The 24,353-nt window shown below is 31.2% G+C and overlaps 1 protein-coding gene across 1 annotated transcript in view; it reads right to left on the minus strand.

The window, feature by feature from the left end:
- The window catches only part of atms (RNA polymerase II-associated factor 1-like protein antimeros), a 44,513-nt gene that overhangs the window by 12,108 nt on the left and 8,052 nt on the right, over positions 1-24,353 (minus strand). Inside the window, exons 4-9 of the mRNA XM_075370245.1 lie at positions 19,686-19,821; positions 18,674-18,817; positions 15,635-15,738; positions 13,751-13,993; positions 7,513-7,736; positions 4,613-4,732 (exon numbers count right to left, since the gene is read on the minus strand). Coding sequence (XP_075226360.1) covers positions 4,613-4,732; positions 7,513-7,736; positions 13,751-13,993; positions 15,635-15,738; positions 18,674-18,817; positions 19,686-19,821 — 971 coding nt within the window. The remainder of the gene's footprint in view (positions 1-4,612; positions 4,733-7,512; positions 7,737-13,750; positions 13,994-15,634; positions 15,739-18,673; positions 18,818-19,685; positions 19,822-24,353) is intronic.

Here is a 24,353-nt window from a genome sequence, read left to right on the forward strand (position 1 = left end):
GTACATTACGGTTTTACTGTGATACAATATCGTAAAGCCCACATAAATCGGTTTATTTAAATGAACCGTATCTTTGGCCATTTGTACGCCGACTAAAGAATCTTTGAATATTATCTTGACTATAAAGGTGGGTTTCGCGATTAAATTTCTCAGTTTGATTTCGTCGACCAACAGTTTAAATTTCTTGTAGTTTCTCACGTTTTCCATACTTTTACCGAACACGGAATTGTTCATCAGTTTCAAAAAGTCTTTTTCAAAATCGTTTGCGGCTCTTTTTCGGTTTTCAGTATTCAAATCTATATAGCTCTTGAGCCACGCTTTCTGATCAAAGGACAATATATTGCGCACTTGTTTGACAATCAACCGGTTCGCTATAGCCTACCTGAGCGCTACATAGTGGCAGACGTAGTTTGTTTTATCGTCTAGAGTGGTCAATAATTTTCTACTGTTTGAACCGGGCGGTGCTTCCGACACCGGTAGAAACGGCAAATAGTTAAGATGATCGTGCAAGTTTGTCCGATACGTTACATCGACTTCGAATATGTAGCCTGTATCCGCATCGTGACGATGAATCATTAGAGAATCTAAAATTCTATAAAACGCTTTTTATCCACCCATTTAAAGTTGCCGTATGGTAAAGGCTGACTCATACTGAACCCGTATAAGTTATTGGCATCAACGTAAGCTATATATTTACTGGAGGCGTCGGGGTTGTAGTTTCGAGGCATTTATTATTTGCCACAGCGTGTTTTTGCACACACGTTGAAATGCCACATCTGATGCTCGATTCAATAAACATGTAAATGTCGACGTCTGTGAACAGTTCAAATTCAACGCCGGCTTTATATAGCATGGCGTCGAAAGCTAAACCGGGTGCTGAAATATAGTGTGCGGCATCAAGGCGGTATTCTCGTAGGCATAACGACCTGAAATTCTCGAAAACGTCAGCCAACAACAGCACATCGCATTTTAAATATACATCGCTGTATTTGCCCAACGTTTTACATTTAAAATGGTCCCACACTATTTTCGCACTTTCATATTCATCGTCGGCAATATGCGAATCGGTGAGGGAGCTGTAAAATTTTTCTTTCGACGGCAGCTGTGTTTCATCCAATTTCTACCACGAATCAGTATATTCGTAAGGGTACACGCCCTTTTTCGTGACCATTGTAAATCGTCAGCTGCAAAGTGTTGTTTGACGTGATTAAATGATTGTTTTGGTAAATTGGACGCTAATTTTTCCTAACTCGACCCCATAAACTGAAAAGTGTCTACGAATTTTACGCTTAAAACATCAGACATCCGTTTCGTAAACATTGTATATTTTTCGGTGGTTTTAGGTATGATGTTTATATCCCCTCTATCGTAATCCAGTTGTCTTATAATGAAATGCGAGTCGTAACCGGTTAAATTGTGAATGAATATCGGTATCGTATTTTGTGCTTGTCTGCGTAAATTGCAGCTATTGCATAACGCGGCTCGATAACGACCGGTTAAGCGACAATGATCGCGAACTTTTTCGCAATCTAAACCAAATCCTTCATGACACATTTCACATCGCTTAGAGTTGTCGAATTTTCTTTGTTCATCGACGGAAAGAGGTGTCATTGCAACGTGTATCATTTCATCCGCAACTTGATTCACGAGATAGGATAGAACATTTAAGAAATTTTCAGCCGCTTTTTTGACTCTATAAAGTACAGGTTCTTGTGGGAGGACTTGTTTTATTTTGTAGAAAACCGATTCGTGACAGACGAAATACAAATAGTAACTCATCGGTTCGTGCACATGGGTTGTATAACTATATGATTTTAAATACGTTGGATGATACGGCGTCGGATTCAAAATCGGCGTATGCTACACAGGCATTGGAAATTCATTTTCGTATCTTTTAAATTTCATTATATTTTCACCCGGTTTTGGTGTTTTTATATGTGCCGGTTCATTGTGAATACGTTTTAAATGAGCTTTCATTCTATCTTCGCTATTTCTATTTTTATAATAGAATGTAAAACAACGTTTGCATACATACGTCGTGAAAAATCTTTTATGTAGCAATAGTGTGAAACATCATTTTTCTTTAAATACAATAAATCAAAACGGTTTGGTTTTTCAATTACGCAAACTTTTAAAGGTCTAACTTCATCATTATCTGTCAGCGTATATACATTTATTGAAACATTGTTGGTAGATTGATATTTTTTAATATCTTTTATCTTGACTAGAAACTTTAACATGCTAAAGTCATATGTACTTTTTAAATCAACAGTATAACGCTTATCTAAGCGTTGCAGATTATTACCAGATACATGTTTCGATAAAATAGCCCATTTAAAGCAGTATATGTCTTTAGTGTTAACATTAATCACAGCCTTTCTTTGTTTTATTTTATCGGGTAAATCTATATATGAAGAACCGCATAACGGTTTAAATTTATTTATACGCAAGTTTAAACCGTCGATACTGATTAAAGACCAACCGCTGCCTTTACCTTGAAATTCTGATTCTTCGGCTATTAAAAAATAGTTTTTCAAATGCTTCGTCTGTAACTTGATCTAAATCATTACAATTATATATGGGTGTATTTTTAATTTTAAAAGCAATGTCTTGGTTATCGATTTGGTTGCCCCGACTTTTTTCATATGTACATTCCAACAATATATTAAATTTTACAGCGTCCGTTGTTACGTGTGATTTTAAGATGTTGAGAACGCAATTTCTTTTACTGTTTAAAAATAAATAAATATCTTTATTTGTTTCATCTCCATTTTTATAATAATATGTGATTAAATCTTTTTTAAACGCCTTTTCTAAAATTATGAAAGAATTTGCATCACAGACTGCTAATGTGGCTCGTTTTTTAGCGGTTGCGCAATCATTTTCTAAAGACACACGTTTACAATCCATGGTGTCTATATATGTAAACGAGGAAAGTATTGTATAATTTTGTATTAATGATATGGAAAATGCTATTGCGCAAACAAAGGTCAATGCTACAGACGGGGGAATCCCCATGATGTCGTGCACACGCTTTATTATGTTATTTAATTCGTATAAATGACTTACATATAGATACATTTATCATCAAGTTTGCTGTTTAATTCGTATTTTGCGGCGTCTCACAAAAGTGAAGGAACAAAATAAATATATAATTTTAATTTTTTGTTTTTTACGCGTATAGATTATTTGTTTTATATTATTTTGTTATTAAATATAGACGTTTAAGATGGAAGTGTTTAAAATTAAGATATTGAATAATTTCGTTGATTTTCCTAAATATGCTACCGAACAAAGCGCCGGTTTAGATTTGGTTTCAACGAGCGATATGATTTTAAAGCCGGGCAAAATAAAACTAATCGCGACCGGCTTTGCTATATCGCTGCCTAAAAAGTATGAAGCGCAAATAAGACCTAGATTGGGTATGGCGATGAGCTACGGCATTACAGTTGTGAATTCACCGGGCATGTCCGATGCTGATTATCGCGATGAAATTAAAGTCGGTCTCATAAATTTGGATGACAAAGAATTTACGGTGCAGATGGGGATGAGAATCGCGCAACTGGTAATATCGAAATACAAACGCATATCGTGGATGGAAAGCGAAACTGATAAGGGTTTTGGTTCGACATTGAACCGGTTTTCCCCCTGTCTGGCAGCAGTGCGTGCTGAGGCACCAGTATCCGGATGCGAGCGGCATCAAATCCTTTATTTTTTTGCAAAAGATCGGGCTTCGATACTGTATTTTGCAACGTCTCGCAAATCTGAAGGAACATATACATGAAAAGTGATGCTTGCAAAAAAGCATGAGGAATTCCAAGAATCATTTTTCCCCCATCAAAGAATCTTGGAAAGACCTCAATTTTGCCTGTAAAATACTAGCAGTTAGGTTAGGTTTGATGCAACCCAAATCAGCTGATTTGGAAGTCGAGAGTTCCAGCGTTCAAGTCCTAGTAAAGCCAGCTATTTTTACACGGATTTGAATACTAGATCGTGGATACCGGTGTTCTTTGGCGGTTGGGTTTCAATTAACCACACATATCAGGTATGGTCGAACTGAGAATGTACAAGACTACACTTCATTCACACTCATACATATCATCCTCATTCATCCTCTGAAGTATTATCTTAACGGTAGTTACCGGAGGCTAAACAGGAAAAAGAAAGGTTTGTGCTAGAAGGAACCATCTATATCTACTATCAATTGATGGAAAATTTCTAATTATGAAAAGGGCAATCAACCTTTTTAATTTAAATATAAATACTTTTTTAACTATAGTTAAAGTTTTGAATTTCCTAGTTTTAATTTATTTAAATAACCATTTAGCGTGCTTCTTTCTTTTAGAATATTTTTGTTTGCTTGTCAAAACCCTTGTTTCTACTGATGATTGTTTTAACAGTTGAAATGTGTATTTAGTTTTAGATTTTTTATTTGAAGATTTTCTATTTGCAAATCCACTTCAACAACTGTTATCACAGCTTCTTCTGTGTTATGCCTCTTTTGAAAAAATATCTAATAAATTAATGCACAGAAAAATAAATGTACGTACTATAAAATAACATTTTACAATTCACATTCACTAGCATAACTCCAAATATGAAATACATTTACCTCCTTCACTTCCACTTTTTTCATCACCACTCGCTTCATTTTCAGCTTTATCATCTTTGTCTTGTTCAGCTTCTCCATCACTTTCACTTTTTTCACCATTTTCCTCTTTTTCTTCTGCATCTAAAATTAATATATAATAAAGAAAATTTCTGCTAAAATTCAATTAAATACATTCAGGGATATAATATGCCACTAAAATATATTTTTTACATCAAAGATAAACATCAATAATTATTACTATAATCGTTTTTTATCTGGATTCAAACAATAAGCATTTACTCATCCAAAGCAAATTTATGCTTGTATTGTTCAAATTTTGATTACACGTTATCAAAATACTCTGATAAACTGTTATGCAAGTATCATACATCCAATTTTCAGTTGCAAAACTTCTGCACTATTTATTTTTAGTAAATAACTGAGCTAAACAAAAAGATAAATAAACAAACAGTAGAGATGCAAAAATAAGTAAAAAAGTGAGCGAATTTATAAAGTAATGAACATTTGCACATACTACTTGTACAAGTAACCTCCAATTAATGATCCAGTAGTTCTCTATTGTATACTACATTCCTCCTATAATGATATATTAGTTCTTAGATAGTGGTTGTATACTGGGCTGTCATAAATTAAATTTTAAGCTTCACATAGCTACACTGTTGCAAATCTAACTGCAGAAAGATTCGCATTCAGTGAATTTTTCTTTTTAGGCAAGAATAATTACAAAATTGTAACCGACAATTAAATTCTGCATTTTATAAAAACATGGTTATGCGATCATTGCATTTCTTTCATCTGGAAATATAAGGCTTATTATTATTTTTTGTCTAGATGCAAGGCATGTTTAAAAAAATAATGGCCAGTTGGTAATAAACAGTGATCAGTGATGGTGAAACAATAAAGAGTTCTACCATTTTGAAATCCAGAGTATGATTTGATTTCTCATCATGAAAGATAGTAGTGCTTTCAAAATTCATTGTGAATTGTTTGAAATTTATTGGCCTACATGGTGTCACAAGTATAATGAAAGTTATACAAATGTTCATGATGAAGAGAGGAGTGAAAGGTCTAGAGTTCAAAAAGATGAATATAAAAATTTGAGAAAATCATCAATGCTTTACAATAGTGTTCTTGCAACAGAATTTCCACACATTTCACAGAGAACAGAACTATTACTGCAAAACTATACTATCATAAACTCTGGACATGAAATTGACTAATGTGCAAAAAAATCAAAGAATGGCTTCTATATGTGCATTTTTAGATTGTTACAAGAGATATTTTTCTCAAATTTTTTCATATTATAACTGATGATGGAACATGGATTTCATATGGCAATGTTGACTCCAAACAATACATGCTGTAAAGTCATTCAAGTTCACTGAAGCAAAAAAAATTAAAAAAAAAAAGTGTCCTACTTGTGGATCACCAATAGGTCTGGAATAAAAATCATAGAAGCAATGATTAAACACTTTCAAAACTAAGGTATAAAATTCAAAACTAATGATTTGAGATGTCAGGAATTTTTCTCATTCAAGATAGCAAGCTCACTAACTGTTGCCAGCACTGTTGAGAAGGTTCATTAATACAGACAAGTATCTTCTGATCAACCTCTTTCTCTCTGGATCTTGTACTTAATGACTACCAAGGAAGACTCCTTCACTTAAAAATTGGCTGCTGAAATCTCAGATGGCAGATTTTTTGAACAGGGTGTTAAAAAGCTTGTTTCTACATACCAAAATGCTTAGTAAACAACTGTGATGTAGAAAAATAAAACAGATGTGTATAAATATATAACTGGAAATCAGATTTTTATTCTTTGTTTTGTTTTTGTTTTTAATGACCTATTGACCCTTTTTTTTAAAACACACTTCATATGATTTTGATGGCATACACTTCTAGTAGAAGCCTATTTAATTGACAGACAAGCAATGTATTAATTTGCATTAGTTAATTTGTTAGGGTAATTTAAAGTGAGGGTACTTGTGTACTCTTCAATAACATTACATAATAATGTTTATTTGAAAGTAGGATTTCTTTTTCTATAACTAACTTTATTAGTATTAGTCAGTTTTTTAAGAGCTGTTTTCTGGTATCCAGTTTAAAAAATGGTTATATTCACATGATTTCCAACAGCGAGTACTGCACTTTTTCACACGCTTGAAGTAAAACTTTTACGTATTTCTTTTTTTCTAGGCTCAGTGAATGTATGATAATAACTTTATTCAACCTTCATGAATACCATGAGTAGTCCTAATTTTTATTATGTTTATGGTATAAAATTAATTTCATACTGTTCATTATTTATGGAAAACCTGAAGAAGAAATGATAAATAATACATCAAAATACTTTTTATGGGTGAGCAACATAATTTAAATATATATTTACAACAAAAAGCAATTTTTAATTTTCAAACATTTCTTTCAAACACAATGTAAAAAACAAAAAAAACTTGAGAAAAATGTTTGAGAAAAAAGTATCATAAAACCCTGTATACAAGTACCTGCAAGTATGCTTACCACAGAGTAAAACTGAACATATAAGACTACATTTCATGCATCAACTGTATCCTGATACAGTTCTACACTACAAAACTATACAGAAAAAAAAATACTATACTACAAAAAAAAAATTTACCATGGAAATCTATATCATAAAAACTGCACAGTGTTAACTATGAAGTTTACTACTACTATTAACTAAGACTACTGTTCCTATCAGATGAATAACTTTAGTCATAAACATAAATGGATATATTCTATCCATTATTAGAATTATAATGAAACAAGTTAAGAGGAAATGATTCTTGAAACGTTTCCTGCATCAAAGCTTTGGAACTGTGCCCAAAAATTCTAATAAAATGTGAACATGAAGGAAAAATAAAGTAAATAAATAATACCTGATTTATTTTCATCATTGGTTGTCTGTGTGTTCTGCATTGTTTCTTCTTCTTCCTCTTCCTCCTCTTCTTCCTCTTCTTCTTCCTCATTGGGAGGTTCAAGTTGTCTCTCACGATATCGCTGTACTTTAAATTCTTGAGCATTCAGTGGAATATGTTTAACAACTAATCTTGTATTATTAGCATGTTGACCTACTTTCTGTCTACGCTTATTCAATCGTACCCTAAAAAAAAAAAGTGTTGTTAATGTTTGAAATTACTTGTAGCTTATCATTCAGTGTATGTGATAGTATATTTAATGCATTGTGAAAAATGATTAATTTCTAATGACTAACAGACTAATTTTCAAAATCAGATGACTTTTTGCTAACACTAAAACATAAAGGAAAAATTGTAGTATAATAGTATCACATATGGTCCATAATAAATAAACAATGACAGCTGTTTTGGCAATAAGCATCAAGGGGTTTATCAGTGAGAAGCCACTTAACTTTAAAGAAACAGCAATTTTTTTATGGAAATAAAGATGTGAAATTTCTTTATGTAGGGGGAAAATTTCTGTATAAATATAGCAAAATAGAGATAATTGCCAATAAAATTAAGAAATACTACTTTAACTATTAAGTGGAGAAGGAACATCCATCAGCTTCTGTAAAATCAATTATTAAAGAAAGACAACGTGAATAATTACATACATCATTTATTACTTTCAACATCAATTTAGTAAATACTTCTTGTCTATAATCTAATTGGATTAGTGTAATAAACACTCAAAAACCATTAAAAAAAAATGTAATTCAAAACTAGATTCATATTCTTTGCATCTGGTTTTAAAGCCCCTAAAATCTATGTGTAATGACTGTTTAACAATATTAAAACCTACAGCTAGATGCGCATCTTCATCTGCTTATGTTTTAATATTTTTTAATGTTTTATATATATACACACACACATGTGTGTGTATATAAAAAAAAAAAAAAAAAACTATATGTGTATGTATTATATATACACACACATGTGTGTGTGTATATATATAATACATACACATATACACATGTGTGTGTGTGAGTGTGTGTGTATATGAGCATAATGTTTAGGATTGGACTTTGTAACTTTTCTCCAAAATAAGAATTTTAACAAAAGTCAGTCAACCATGAAAGGTTTTTTAAGGAATACTCTACTAGCTGAATCAAGCAACACCAGTTCAGGGAAGGCAGAATTCGGATATGGCGGACTGCCACTTACAAGATAACATGCGATTGAAACTATTGGAATGCCCTAACACTACACACACTAACAAGAAAAATACAAAGTCCAAAATCAAACCAAAGCAAGTCACCTACATTTTCACAAACAATGCAAATAAGCTCATGTAGACTGGTAAATTAAAAATAACTGGCTTAATACACCAACACAAAATTCTCATCATGGGTTTGCAGAAAATAAGAAATATTACCCAGGACGTCATGGAATGTCAAGGAGATAGGCTCTACAAAGGTACACCTGGTGAAAAATGCCACAGTTTGGAACATGCTTCTTAGTCTGCCTCAAAACAATAAACTCCATACAAGAAGTCACAATCCCCAAGAATCTCAAAACTCACCCTAAAAGCATCTAATAAAATCTACACTATAATAAATGCCCATGTTCCCACTAATGATAAAAATAATTCACAAAAGACTGTAACTCTCCAGAGAAAGGTTCTGGGATCTACTTGACCTGATTATAACATTTACAAAAATCATGTTAATCAATTAATTGGAGACCTCAATGCTCAACTATGCAGAGAAAGAAGATACTGCGACTTATTGGAGAATGGCCTGCTCAAAAGTAAACAAACAAAAATGGACAGAGACTCATCAATCTCTGCAGAAACCACAATATAACCTTGAAATATGTAGATTTCAAGAGGAAACCTCAAAACCTGGAAATACCCTGACTACATTAAAGGAGAACTAGAATATGTCTTCATGGACAAACGCCATCACAAGGAGATCTATAACGTAAAAGCCCTCAGAGGAGAAGATACAGGATCAGATCACTATATAGTCAACCCATCGGGTTGGTCTAGTGGTTAACGCATCTTCCCAAATCAGCTGATTTGGAAAGTCGAGAGTTACAGCGTTCGAGTCCTAGTAAAGCCAGTTATTTTTACACGGATTTGAGAACTAGATCGTGGATACAGGTGTTCTTTGGTGGTTGGGTTTCAATTAACCACACATCTCAGGAATGGTCGAACTGAGAATGTACAAGACTATACTTCATTTACACTCATACATATCATCCTCATTCATCCTCTGAAGAATTATCTAAACGGTAGTTACCGGAGGCTAAACAGGAAAAAGAAAGAGAGATCACTATATAGTCAAAATTAAAATTAAATTTACCTCCCAAAGAGAGCAACAAAACCAAGCATCTAAAACTAAAAGAAAAATGGACCCTACACAACAAATCAAGAAAGAAAATTACCAAAAAATAACAATCATGCATCAACTCGAAGATCTAGTCAAAACCTTAAATAAATTGCAGAAGAATTAGCTCCAATAAAATCCTGCAAAAGCATCAATGGTGCAACAGTGAATGTTATGAAACAGACAATGAATGATACAGAATGCTGAGAAAACACATCAAAAGCATGGCTGCTTCACCAATCCACAATCAAAATCATAATTTAAAAATCTGTAAAACAAAGAAAAGAAACCACTCGAACCCTAAGAATAAAAAGACAACACCATAAAGACACACTGAAGTCAGTAGAAGAATTCAATAAAACACAGTCGAGAGACTACTATAAAACCTTAAAACATCAGCTCCAAAAATACGAACCCCCAACCCTACTTATAATGAAAACTGTAAACTGGCCCATAACATTAAAAACAATGTGGAAATCCTAGCTTAACACTTCAACAAACTCCTAAATTGTGAAGAACTGACAGAACTCCAAAAACTCAATATCAATAGAACCAGAAAACAACAACCCTCCCACAATAAAAGAAGTCTACCAAGCACTGGGTGAGATGAATAATTACAAAGCAGTGGGAGAAGATCACACTTTTGTAGGAATATTGCAAAAACTGCCCTTCATCAACAGCTTGTCAAAATCTGAATCAAAAAACCATCAGAACACTGATGGATGGATGGTTATCCATCCGCTACACAAAAAAGGGGACAAAACAAACCTTAACTACAGAGGAATCTCACTCTAAGACACAACATACAAAATTCTTTCAAGAATCATCTGCAAGTTCCCATCAGTTCACAACTTGAGAAAGAACTAGGAAAATACTAAGGTGGTTTCAGACCCTGGAGGAGCTGTCCAGACCAGATTATGAGAGTCTCAAGTTAGTAATAGATTACAATAGGAAAAGAAACAGAGACATGGTGATAACATTTGTAGATTTCAAGAAAGCTTATGATTGTATCCACAGAGAATTCCTTTTAAAAATTCTAGGACTCCTTGAACTACATACCAAATTAATAAATATGATAAAACCAACCCTCACAAACACTAAGTCGAAGGTAAAATTCAGAGGCGAGCTGACGGAACCATTTGAGATTAAAACAAAATTGCGCCAGAGCAATGGGTTCTCACTGCTATTATTAAACTGTGCTCTAGAAATGGTAATGAAGGAATGGCTCAAAAAACATCTCCAAAAGTAAAAATAGGCTGAAAAATCAAAACTGTCTTGGTTTTGCCGCAGAACAACGCTTTCTGTGGGAAAAGTTTGTTCCCATTGCAAGCATGATGTCATACTACGATAAAATTTTATTTTTAGAAAGAATGTGTGATAAGAAATGAGTCATGCCATGATTATTCACAATCAGTCTTCTCAGAATAAATCCATTTAACCTTAAGTTTTAAAATTTATTTAATTTGTCTTTGTAATACAAAATTTATAAAATAAAAAGTATATAATACAAATAAAGTAACCAATTTAATTAAGCCCTATGAGCCTATTCTAGTCAAAATGTATAATGTTTACATATGACACTGCTAGCAAACAACATTGATGAAGCTAAATCACAGATATTAGAACTTTAAAACACTGAAAATATAATTAACCTCAAAATATCATTGGAAAAGACAGAAGTTATGCCCCAAAAACCAACACGATTAAAAGAACTAAACATAAACAATAATAACATCAAAATTGTAACCTGATTAAATACCTCAGAGAAATAATAAACAATCTAAACGAAAAAACTTTGATCCAAATAAGCTCAAAAATTAACCTTGTACACTCACAATATAAAACCCCTATCAATAAATGTAAAAATAAGACTCTGCAACACAGTTATAAAACAGAAGCCATTTTGCAGCAGAACTCTTCCACCCCTGAACAAACAATCAAAAACAGACAGACTTCAGAAAATCAAAAGAAGAATTGGAAGAACATGCATTGATAAAAAGTATCAGAAAGGGCAGAGGTGGATTGTGCTTAACAAAGTCATGTACAAAGAGTTAGAACCCATCACTGATATCATGCATAAGAAGAAACTAGGATTCTTTGGACATATCATGAGGATGCAAGATTGAAGACTTTTGAAACAGTGAGCACAGTATAATCTTGACTTGAAAAACACCAAGAGAGAATCCAGATGGATCAGAGAAATAAGAGAGGATCTGAAGGAAACTGGTCTTACAACACAAGACACAACAGATAAGATAAAATTAAACAAGAAAACAAAAAAAAACTCTCGCTTCACACTCACAAGAGTCCTATCAAAGAGACTTGCATTAAGTGACTGACTAAAGTGATCCTATGCAGTCATAAAAGATAATAATAATATAATATATATATATATATAGAGAGAGAGAGAGAGAGATGTACACAATTCAAGGAAGTTGATATATAACTGTGTAGTGTACATTACTAGGACAGTATACTAAACTGCAAGAAGGAATGAGTATATAGCCACAAAATATAATATCAAGAGAAATAATATACATTTTTAAAAAATAAGCGTAATTCAATTAAAAAAGGAAAAGAGAAACATAAAAAGTCTTTGGTAAATAAAAGATAACAATAAATTAAACAAGCTGTTAATTTATTAACTTTGCAGTTAGAATTTCATACTACTACCACTAGTAGTACATGTTATTAAAAAAGTTCAGATCAATGGACCATATAGGTAGTACCTATTAGTAAACAAACTCATTGGTCAATGAGTTTATTCTTGTTGAGAAGTGATTATTTGATAAAACTACATTCTAGTTAACTTGTTTACTCTGCTTGTGAAAAAAATGACTTTTTTAAATTCTTCTATGGTTTTGCAATATTTTAGTCATATTAATTATCACTTTAAAATAATACAAATGAATTTTCTAAACCCTTGCCCAGCTTCTAATTTTAGATTATTTAAAGGGCTATCAGGATGACCTAAATGTTATAAAAATATTTTCAACATTTATTATTTTTTTGGAGAATTTTTAAAGTAATAATTAATATAACAAATACATGAATAATATTACAACTTTTTTCAACATAACATCAATAATTAAAGTGACTGTATACTGGAAAAAAACGTACTGGATGGTGTACAAGTTATAGATAACTACTCTTACTTATAGGGATACAGTATGTACAGAAAATATGTTTTATTTTATACTGAAAAGTATCATAACTGTATGAAAATGATGTATGCAGTAACTAAGACTTTATAAAATGTGCTTGACATGAAATATGTATTTTCTTAATCATGCAGTAATGTGAAATTACCATTATATAAATATTATATCTGTAGATTATTAGTATTAAATATATGTTTTAGTTTGCCTTCTGTGCAGAAAGCAGACAAGAGATTTCCAGAATACCATAGAAATTAATCAAACAGGGTTAAATGAATTATTTAAAAAAAAAAATTTTTTAAATAAAGGCATGGTCATAAGCTGTCAAAAAAATCCTATAATTGGTGAAACGGGTAAACTTCACAATGCAAACATGCTATAATAAATAGATAAATTTCCCTCCACAGTAACAAGATTGTTAAAGAAATTTACCCAATAAAACTACAGATTTAATATTTTCTAGGAAAGGCGAAGAGCTTTGTAGTTTTAGAGATATCAAATTTAACCAGCATTTCGAATTGCCCTGTGCTAACTAAAATTGATTTCTTATAATTTCTTACAGCTAATAAAACAAAAATCAATAGATAGAGCTGGTAAAAAATTACAATAAATTCAAATATTTCTGTATATTTTATACATATAAAAATTACTAAACAAAATGGTAAATACCTTGTCTCTAATTCATTAAAATAAACACCATCATTCCTTAATACAAAGAAATAATTCTCTTCATAGCCTTTAGTTGCTTTACTCTTAACATTCCAGTTATATTCTCTTGCCATTTTATATTCATACTCTTCATCATCAGTATATTCCATTTGGTTTATAAAGTCTCTCCTTCTTTTTTCTAATGTTGGTTCAGTAGGTAAGAAATATGCAACAAACTGTTCACCACTTTCATCCATCACACCCCTAGAAAAAAATTAAAGAATTATTATAGTACAATTTTAGATTATTAATAATTATTCACTAAAATAAAAACTTCAATACCTTAAAATCTTTATATATATGTAGATCATAATATTCGTATGTATATTTGATTTTATTATCTGATGTTTACTTAAAACTCACCAACCACTGAATTAATTTAACTGTCTTTATTGAACTTTGAGGATTGTTTTAGTTGTACTTACCCAAATAACTTTACAACTGGATTAACATAATGCTTAAAGAGTTGTATTTTACACTTCACTTTTTTTATAATTAAATGTTTTACTGACTGATTAAATCATGGTTGTGGGAAATATTTATATGGTTCCCATGAGTGAGATTTAGAAAACAAACTGAATTTTACTTTAAAATTTTACATATAAAAATCATGTTACACACAATCATGTTACACGCACGCATGCACGCACACACAATATTAAATTGTCTGTAAGTTACTATAAAGGAGTATGTAATTTTTATTTGAATGGCTTTATATATTTCAATTTGTATACAGCTCAATCTTTTTTCTATGAAATTATGCATGGTAGAATAACTAGTTTTAAACAAAATAAACTTATTTTATTAAACATCACAATTAATAGAATTGAAATATTAGCAATTTCTAATATTTCTTTATATAAAATATTTTCTAATGGAAGCTTTCTCTTGATGAAAAATAAATAAATTTTATGTCATTTACTTATAATGAATTTAAAAATAAATATGTTTATTTACTCATCTTTTGGTAGAACTTTTTTTTTTAAATGTACACAGATATTTTTTTTAGCATAATTTTAATGGATTCAGTGAATGGAAATAAAATCTGACTAACAAGTTTCCTAGGAAGGGTTTTTTCATTTTGAACGAGACAAAGGGAGTTCAACCTTCATAATGGCACTATTTTTTTTATGCTTAATATGCCGGGAGAATTTTTGCAAAAAAAGAAGATTCAGGCAATGAAAATTAAACCAAATGAAATTAATGTAAGCAATATTCACAGAATAGTTTTTGAAATTTCAAACAGGGTGTTTCCTCACTAATTTTCAGGAGACAGTTTTTTTGTGATTTGCTTGCTACTTGCTGCATTTGGATTTTGGTAAAGTTTTTGGAAAATAAGAATTAAAGCAAATAACATGTGAAACAATTTTCATATGAAATATTACATGGAATTTTAACTAAGGGTCTTTTTGAGTAAATAAGAGATCGGGAGGTACACCAGGTTGTTCAGTTTGTAAATACATATAAACAGCCATCAAGATAAACTCTCTTAAAATACAAATAATACTCGAAATTCATTTTTGCCAATAAAATAATAGTTTATATTTTTTATTATTTTATTGGCAAAAATGAACTAGAAATTCGGTAAAAAAGTTATATAAAAATCAATAATGATTTTGGACTTAGTTTGACCTAGGAATAGCCTTTACTTCAGAGCACTGTGCCCTTGTATATAACTTTCATTCAAGAAATCTTTTTCTCTATTTACTACATAAGTTAATCGAGAGCTGAAATGTGTAATATATAACATAATTATTGGAGAATTAAAATTAATTTGCTACTTTATTGTTGGTTTTATTAAAATAATGCCGACAACAAAGTAACAAACAATAGATATAACTCTACCTGATCATAGCTTGTGACATTTCTTCAATTTGAGCTGGTACAGGTCGTCCAATTGGAGCAGGATCAGAATCGAAAATAACTTGTGCACATGGATATTTCCACACCTAAAACATATATCAAAAATTGTCACAAATAAAAAATCATGAATAAATTATTGAACATTATGAATCTGTTATGATTTAAAACTTGAATAATTGAAAAACAGTATCTTAAATTTGAGGCTAATATATGCTTGGAATAAAAGGTCTGTAATTTGACAAGTATTCATGTGTACATAATAATAAATTAAAAATGTAACATTGCTAATCTTCTTACCATTTTAAATAAAAACAATTTTATACACAATTTTACGAACAGCTTACTAAAATTCTATTTGACTTCCACAAGCGCTTTCGGCTATTTGGTCATCTTCAGGAGGATTTTATAATTTATAATTAAAATATACAAAAAATATAAAATTCGCCTTTGTTATGTATTTAATAAAATTAATTACATAACAATTGATCATAATTTTGTAATGTTAAAGTAAATACGTCGTTTTATAAGAGTATCACAATTGTTATATCAGTAGATTGTGGAATTAGTTTAGCCAACTTATAATTGTTGTTAATTATTTGCTTATATAAAATATCATCATCAAATTTAATCTATTCATATATTAATTTTTTATCGTTATTATACATGTGGTATTTTTTGAGATTAAAGTTATAAAAATTATTAGAGTAATCCAATACTTCCATGAATTTATTTGGATTATAATTATGTTTGGCATTCAAAATGTGGTTTGCAAAATTTGAACAGTCTTTGTGTTTCTTTGTTATACAATTGATATGTTCTTTAGCTCTAATTGAATAGGTACGACTGGTCATACCAATGTATCGTAATTTGAAATCTTCACATTTTAGACAGTATACACCCTGTTTATTCACATTATACTTATTTCCAGTTATTCTGGTTTTAGTTGAATCCCTATTATTTATATAGTTTATGATTCTATTATTAGTGATATATGCTGTTAAATGATTTATATATTTTATTAAATTTTCTATAGTTTAAATTATATTCTATTTTTACATATTCGTTTTCCGAGTTATTATTTTAATTTTATTTTTCACGCATTTTCTCTCGTATATAATTTATTTTTTAAATTGAAGTATAATGTATCTATTAAATTATCACTATATCCATTCGATGTGACAATGTATTTAATATTATTTAATTTTATAGTATTATGTTAAGATATTTGATTGCTCTGTACATTAAGGAATTGAAAGTGGCCATTTTCGGTTCCATGGATGAAAGAAATTAAAGTGAATTATGGTATCTTGTGGGTTGGTTTCCTATATATGTTTATGTCCAATTTATTATTATTATTACTGAAGTTTATATTAATTGTTATATCTAAATAATCAATGCTATTGTTAGTTTCTTGATTCAAGTGAAATTACTATTTTTATTCAATGAGTAATAACTAATCAAATCAACTAATTGGATGAAAACATTAATTTCACTATGAATCATGAAACTAACAATAGCATTGATTATTTAAACATAACAACTATGAATGGACAGGGTGTATACTGTCTAAAATGTGAAGATTACAAATTACGGTATGACCAATCATACCTTTTCAATTAGAGCTAAGAGAACATATCAATTTTATAATAAAGAAATACAAAGACCGTTTAAAATTTTCAAAACACATTCTGGATACTAAACATAATTATAATACAAATAAATTCATGGAAGTTGTTCGGTTCTTAGTTTGAGCCAGCTAGTGCTGCTCTTTAGTTTTCTATTAGCGCTGACCTGCGAGCCAGTTCATACAATTCATTCGAGTTAAGAATCCCATCTGGCACGGTCATGTATCTCTTCGTCTAATGTGACTTATGTGGTTTAATTATCTAGCATGTTATTTAGTATCTTTTAAAAATTAAATTCAACTATCCTAGAAGAATATTGTTCGTTCATACAACAATCAAGACAGTCCATCCTAGCTCTAAAAACTTAACAGAAGTATTGGATTACTCTTAATAATTTTTTTAATAACTTTAATCTCAAAAAATACTACATACATAATAATAATAACAAACTAATAAGTGAACAGATTAAATTTAATGGATAAATTTCTCATCCAGTAATAAAGACGCTATGAAAAATTATGATTTTTTATAACTACCACAAAATTTCTTTATAAATTACATATCTAAGGAAAACATTTTTTGCAATGTATAAAAATACCACATATAACAAATTTATAGTGAAATGGAGTAGTTTTTTTTTTACTGAACGCAAACTCAATTAGTAGCACTATGGATTTTAATTTGAAAGAAGAGTTGCGACAATACTTTGAAGATTGAACAGGGGTGTAACTGAGTAAATTTAGACAGCAGTAATGGCACCAGGATCCACATTCTCCATGCGATTAATTATTTTACTTCAGCCAACATTTATTTTATGCTGATATGATGTAACATCCAACTCTGGTATTCCTAGAACTATGGCCTCTTTCTGCATATAGCATCCATCAAACATCCTCTTCCTCAGCAATCTCTTGGATGGTTAAGTAGTGATCTTCATGAACCATAGAGTGAATTAAATCATTATCATAATTTGATGTTCTGCCTCCTTTAAAATTAATAAACCATTCGCAGCACTGCAGTTCTTTCATATAATCCTTCTCAAATGCTTGCTGAAGTATTTTAAATGAATGTGAATGTTGTACTGAGTTGAAGGTAAACTCAAACATAAACATGTTGTTCTTCAAGAGCTTTTATTTTCACTCGGTTAAAAATCTGTAGTCCATCTGTTACAAATCAAAAACTAGCAATGCAAGGAGACTTTCAAATGGCATTTTTTAAAAATTGCTACTAACTGGAAGCACTTGTTGGAACATGTTCTGTGCACCGATTGGCACGCTAATTCAAAAATTCAGTGCCACTTTATATAAGTATTACATAAAACATATTTTGCTAATAAAAGAGAACATTATAAATAATTATTATTTTAATTAAAGACATTAAAAATAAAAATAAGTACCTTGAAATCAGGAAATACTGGTAATATTTCAACTGGTGTAATATTCGGTTTACTATAATGTTTTTCAATAGGCATTTTTGAGTCTTGGAATGTCTTTTCGATAGCTTTTATCTGACTTTCTCTGTCCATATACAATGTTTCATCCTAAAAATAAAAAAAATGTTTATTAGTCTTATAGACCCAAATTAAAATGTTTTTACTATTATCTGTTATGTTAAAATAATAGTTTCATAAGTCTGCAATACCATAAGAATGCTTGTCCTGTTTCCAATAACAGCTTTTTCAGTTTTTAAGAAGCACGGTAAGAAAGATGAAAAAATGTTGCAATAAGAAAAGTCATAAGATGCAGGAAAATTGAAAAAGGCAGACTAAGATAGTTTGGGACTTTGAGAAAAGCATAACCAAGTCAAAAGATAGAAAGAGATTTTTAATTTAAGATAAAAATAAGTATTAAAGGAAGGCCAAAAGATGATTAAATTATGTATAAGACCTGAAATAGTACATCGATAAAAAAGTCTTTGAAATAATAACTGACAGGAATAGTACAAAGAAAGAAATCAGCATTAATTAAAGATCTTCGGTCTGATCCAATAAAAATGGAGAAAGGGGAAGGTTGATGATATGTGTTGTTTCCTGTAATAACAGTTAACTGATACCTATAGCGGCAGTTTTTAATACAGATTTACAAGTGATCAACATAAGGATTTCTGCTTGAAATTGTCAGGTCAGTTTTTAACTATCCAAAAGAGTTTGAACGGGTTATAATTTAACAAAAGTTCTACAATCAGTAGATTGACATCAGTAGTTCGACACTTACATAAAAAACAAATCAACATTATAAATACTTTTTACTCAATTTGATAATTATTTATATTTGTAATAATTAATTATGAATTTTATAAAATTTAATTTTAAATACCTAACAATATTTACTTATTGGGATTACTTCATAAGCTGAACTAGATTAATAAATAAAGTATTAGATTAATAAAAACATAGAGTAATTTGTTACCTTGAGTGTTCTCTTAATACTATAACCAACTTTAGCCTCAACTTTATCCATAGTTTGAGGCTGAAATCTAGTAACTTCAGTAGAAATATATTCTGTACGACGTAACCAAGAGACACTACGTGCATGATGACGTGATCTGGAAGTTTACACAGAAAGATTATTATTTATCTCCAAAATTTATTATTAATATTTATATATAACATATGTCTATTTGAAGAGACATACTATGAGAATATATGTAAACATTGCATATTTTTGGAGTATTTCACTGATGTAATAATTATGTTAAAATAGTAACATATATGTAATTATAATAATTTTAGTTAGAAATATTAGATTCTGTAAATAAAGTAAAGGCCCATGATACGATTAAGAACCTCTGACAACGGTCTGTCAGACGTGACTTTCATTGCACTACCTTTTTGAAAAAGTAGTTTTTACATTTTTTTTAAACTGTGAGATGTTTATGGTCTGCCTATTATTAACTTGAAAAAAAATTAAATTTGTTCACTAAGATGCTTCAATTTTAAGCATTAGAGTCTAAGAGAGCAAAACAATTCTTACTAATATTAAAAAAAAATTTAATCAATTAAAAAAAACAAACATTGTAAAAAAGTTTAATCTTTGATAAGTTATGTTTTAGAATGTAATACATACATACTGTGGGGAAGGTTTTTAAAAACTCACATAAACTTTTACTCACAAAATCTGATTTATTTTTAAATAATGTGCAAATAAACAAATACTAAGCTGGAGAAAACAGTGACTGTATTTCATTTCTAACAGTTGTTAAGTACAATTTTTTTAGTGAAATCTGTTTACAACATATCTTTGCAGATCATCAAAATAGTAACTGTAAACTAGAGTATTTTAGAAAGAACAAAAGCTGAAATCATATATAGCAGTGAACAGAGCCATGATTGTGAATAAATGAAAGAGAATAGTTTATCAAGATTGGAGGGGGGGGGGGGGTTTAGCCTCAAGATGGTGTACAGGGGAGTTTTCAAAAGCATGGTGATCTACAATAGCCAACAGTTACTCCAAATTTCCATATGTTGTCTAGGCCCTGAAAATTTGGTTCAATTCCTAACTGTAAAACTGACAAAATGAGTGAAACACTTTACCATGAGGAACATCCATCTATGAATTCAGATTAAGATTTGAAAGGAATGAAGGGAGGGTGATGGGTGATACAACTCTGATATAAACAGATGTGGTAACACTCGCCAAGGTTTTGTCCAACCGTTTCATTTAACCAAGATACAACACTCCTACCAAGTGATTAAAGATTGGATGGCTGGGGCTGGGGTAACGCTGGCCCCAGAAAACACCTTGGTCTTTGGGTGGATGCAAGGTTGAAGTTTGGAGCCCTGGCCATAGAGGCTATCAAGTAAGGTGGAGAGGACTATGAGGCTGACAGCTGGTCTCCTTCCTAATTGCAGAGGGACCTCACAATTGTGGAGGAGGTTGCTGGCCAGGACGGCATACTCTACGATGTTAAACGGGATCGAGATATGGACTAGTATGATTAGATATGCCAAATACTTAAGCAAATTGGAGGCACTGCATAGAAGCTATTTAAGGACAATATCCACATATCGCACAGTCTCCAAGGAAGCGGCCAAAGCCCTGGCAGGGCTTATGCCTATAGATTTGATCATCAAGCAAAAGAAGACCTCCTGAGCATCCGGAGGTCGCCTTGGTGCGATAAGGCTGTGAGCACTCCCTGAAGCCTGATGGTGTGTTTGCTGCATCTTTGGAGCAATGCTAGAGGCTGTAAATGTTAAGCATTATTTGGTTATACTGCTGGGTGTGTGGGTGTGTGTGTGTGTGTGTGTGTGTGTGAGGAGTACGGGTGTGATTTTTTTTGTGATTGCTGCAGGTGTTTCCTTTGCTTTTGTTTTATGTTTTTTCTTTTCTGCTAGAGGTGTGACTGTGTGATGCGCATGTGATGTTTTTGGTTGTTACATGTTTCCTCAGGTGTGTCGATCATATGGGTTTTCATGCATGTTACCAGTGTCTGATTATGTGTGTGGGTGTTTTAATCCCCTCCTGAAGTAACGCCACATCAGCGGTTTCCAGGAGGAGTGGTTAGTGAGGGTTGGAGGTTTAGTCGGTTATGCGCAGGAACACATACATACTTAATACCATCTTGCGAAACCTGTTGGCGAAAAAAAAAGTTTCGTCAAACCATGGTACATGGTTATTTTAACTAGTATATGAAGCAATTTGGGCTGTCAACTGATAAATCTAATTTTCATGAAGGAATTAAGATTCAAATCAGAGAAAAAATAACCAATGGCTTTGTGGTGCAATCTGCACTGCTGGACAATGCAGGAGTTCGTTGATAAGGCTGCAACATTAAGTAATCATCAAAAAAGTGATTTAGTCTTGGCTCTTCAGCATGGCAGTCTGAGTCGCATCTAATTTTATCTTGATGGGTGATGGTGTGCAGGCACTTACCTGCATAATCAAGTGGCTAACTGTAATTCAAACTGGCTGTGCTGTCTAATCAGGAAGTATAAGTCAGTTATTTTAATTTTGAAGAAATTTATCACTCTTTGAGACATAATAGTTTTTCATTATTAGGTGAGGGTAGTAGATGTATATATGACTAGGGTTGTGTAGCCCGTATCCATCCTTTAACCTACATAAATACATAACCTAAACATACTTTCAGTACACTGTTTATTTATTTTATGAACTTTGGTTTATATTCATCACATTAGAGATCAGAGAAAATTTTTTTTACACCGTTTAGGTATTATGAGAGAAATCCAAATAAGGGGTAATAAATTCTACAAATGACCAAAAATATTAAGATGATTGATGAAAGTAGATTTAAAAAAAAAATGTTCATACAAGGCATATTACTGCATTGCAGTTTCTAAATTAAAATTTTCTGCGGTGCTAGTAAAATATTCTAGCCAACAACTGCTTATAGTTTTTTATCTGGGCTTTATTATATCTTTAGTTATGAATTAAATTTTCTCTCTCTCTCTCTACATATATATATAATTTTTTTAAATCAATTCTTTTAATAATCATACTCCTCTGTACCAATACAAATTAATTTATATTTAATAGATCAACAAGTACAGAACAATTGAAATAGGATGACTAACCTTATTTCATTTCATAAGCAGAAGTGCTTTTGCGATCTTAATTCGCATTATCAGCTGCATTATATATTTCAAAAAACATCATAAACTCGTAATACATACATCACTTATATTTTTTATGTTAAAATTTTTTAAACTAATTAGATTCTATTAAAAACTTTTAAATTAAATTTAAATTTACTTTATCATACTTTAAAAGCTTATACAAAAATCTAAAAACTTCCATTTAAATTAAACATTTAAAATTATAATCAAAACAAGATGTAAAATATAAAAAATTGTTTAAAAATTATAAAGATTAATTAATTAAAACATATTAAAATTAAGTTAAAAAAATTTTATATAAGAGGTGGTACCCAAAAGTTCAGGGAATCTGAATTTCGCACGTGAACCACTGCTGGTACAACCTGCTGCCGCTAGATGTGGCTAACAGTACTCTTTGTGAATCAGTGTTCCAGCAGCTGTGACGGTGAGAGGCTGCATTGTTGACTTTCGTGCGGTTGTGTAACGTTGTGCTTTACTGCTTCGACGAAGTTCTAAATGGCAGATTTTAAAGAGCAAAGAACCTGCATCAAATTTTGCTTCATGCTTACAAAAACTGGTGCAGAAACCAATCGCATGATTGTGGAAGCATTTGGTGACAATGTAATGAATAAAAGTAAAACTTTTTTGTGGTACAAACGATTCAAAGATGGACAAACGACAGTCGATGATGATGAGCGTTCAGGAAGACCATCAACATGCGCAACACTGGAAAACATCGCGAAAGTGTGAGAGGTTATTGTTGCAGATCGTAGACAAACAATCCATGATGTTTGTGAAATTGTACAAATGTAATATGGATCCGTGCAATGCATCGTGTTGGACAATTTGAACATGAGATGCATTGCTGTAAAATTCGTACAGAGACTGTTGAACAGCGACCAGAAACAAAATCGCGTAGCTGTCTGTAGTGAATTGAAAAATTCAGCCAAAAAATTCCCCACCCACCCTATTCGCCTGACCTTGCCCCGTGCAACTTTTTTCTCTTTCCGAAAATAAAAATTTCAATTGAGGATATTCAGGAAGAAACACAGAACGTGCTTCGAACACTTACAACTGCAGACTTCCAGGGATGCATGGAATCATGGGAAAAACGCTGGGATCACTATTATCAATGCCCAAGTAGATTACTTTGAAGGAGACAGTTGAAATTATAAGTTATGGTAAGCTACTTTATTTTTATGGTAAAATTCCCTGAACTTTTGGGTAGCACCTTGTATGTGAACAATTTGACAACATTATAAACAAATAAATTAAAATTAAAATAAAAAACAAAAAAATTAAAACTTAAGTAAAGTAAAATTACATGCTTATCGTTTCACTGAATTTACTTTACTAACCAGATTAGAAGATCAATTATTCAACATTATTAGCCCAACAGATAGTGGTGCTATCTGCTGCAGCCTTTAAATACAGTCATCTTCATAATCAGAAGGTTGAAGGTATTCTTATGTTTATATATACAATACCTTTCTAAAATGTCAAAACCCTTATTACTCCTATC

The sequence above is a fragment of the Lycorma delicatula genome, chromosome 7, assembly GCF_047948215.1.
Source record: "Lycorma delicatula isolate Av1 chromosome 7, ASM4794821v1, whole genome shotgun sequence".
NCBI lineage: Eukaryota > Metazoa > Arthropoda > Insecta > Hemiptera > Fulgoridae > Lycorma > Lycorma delicatula.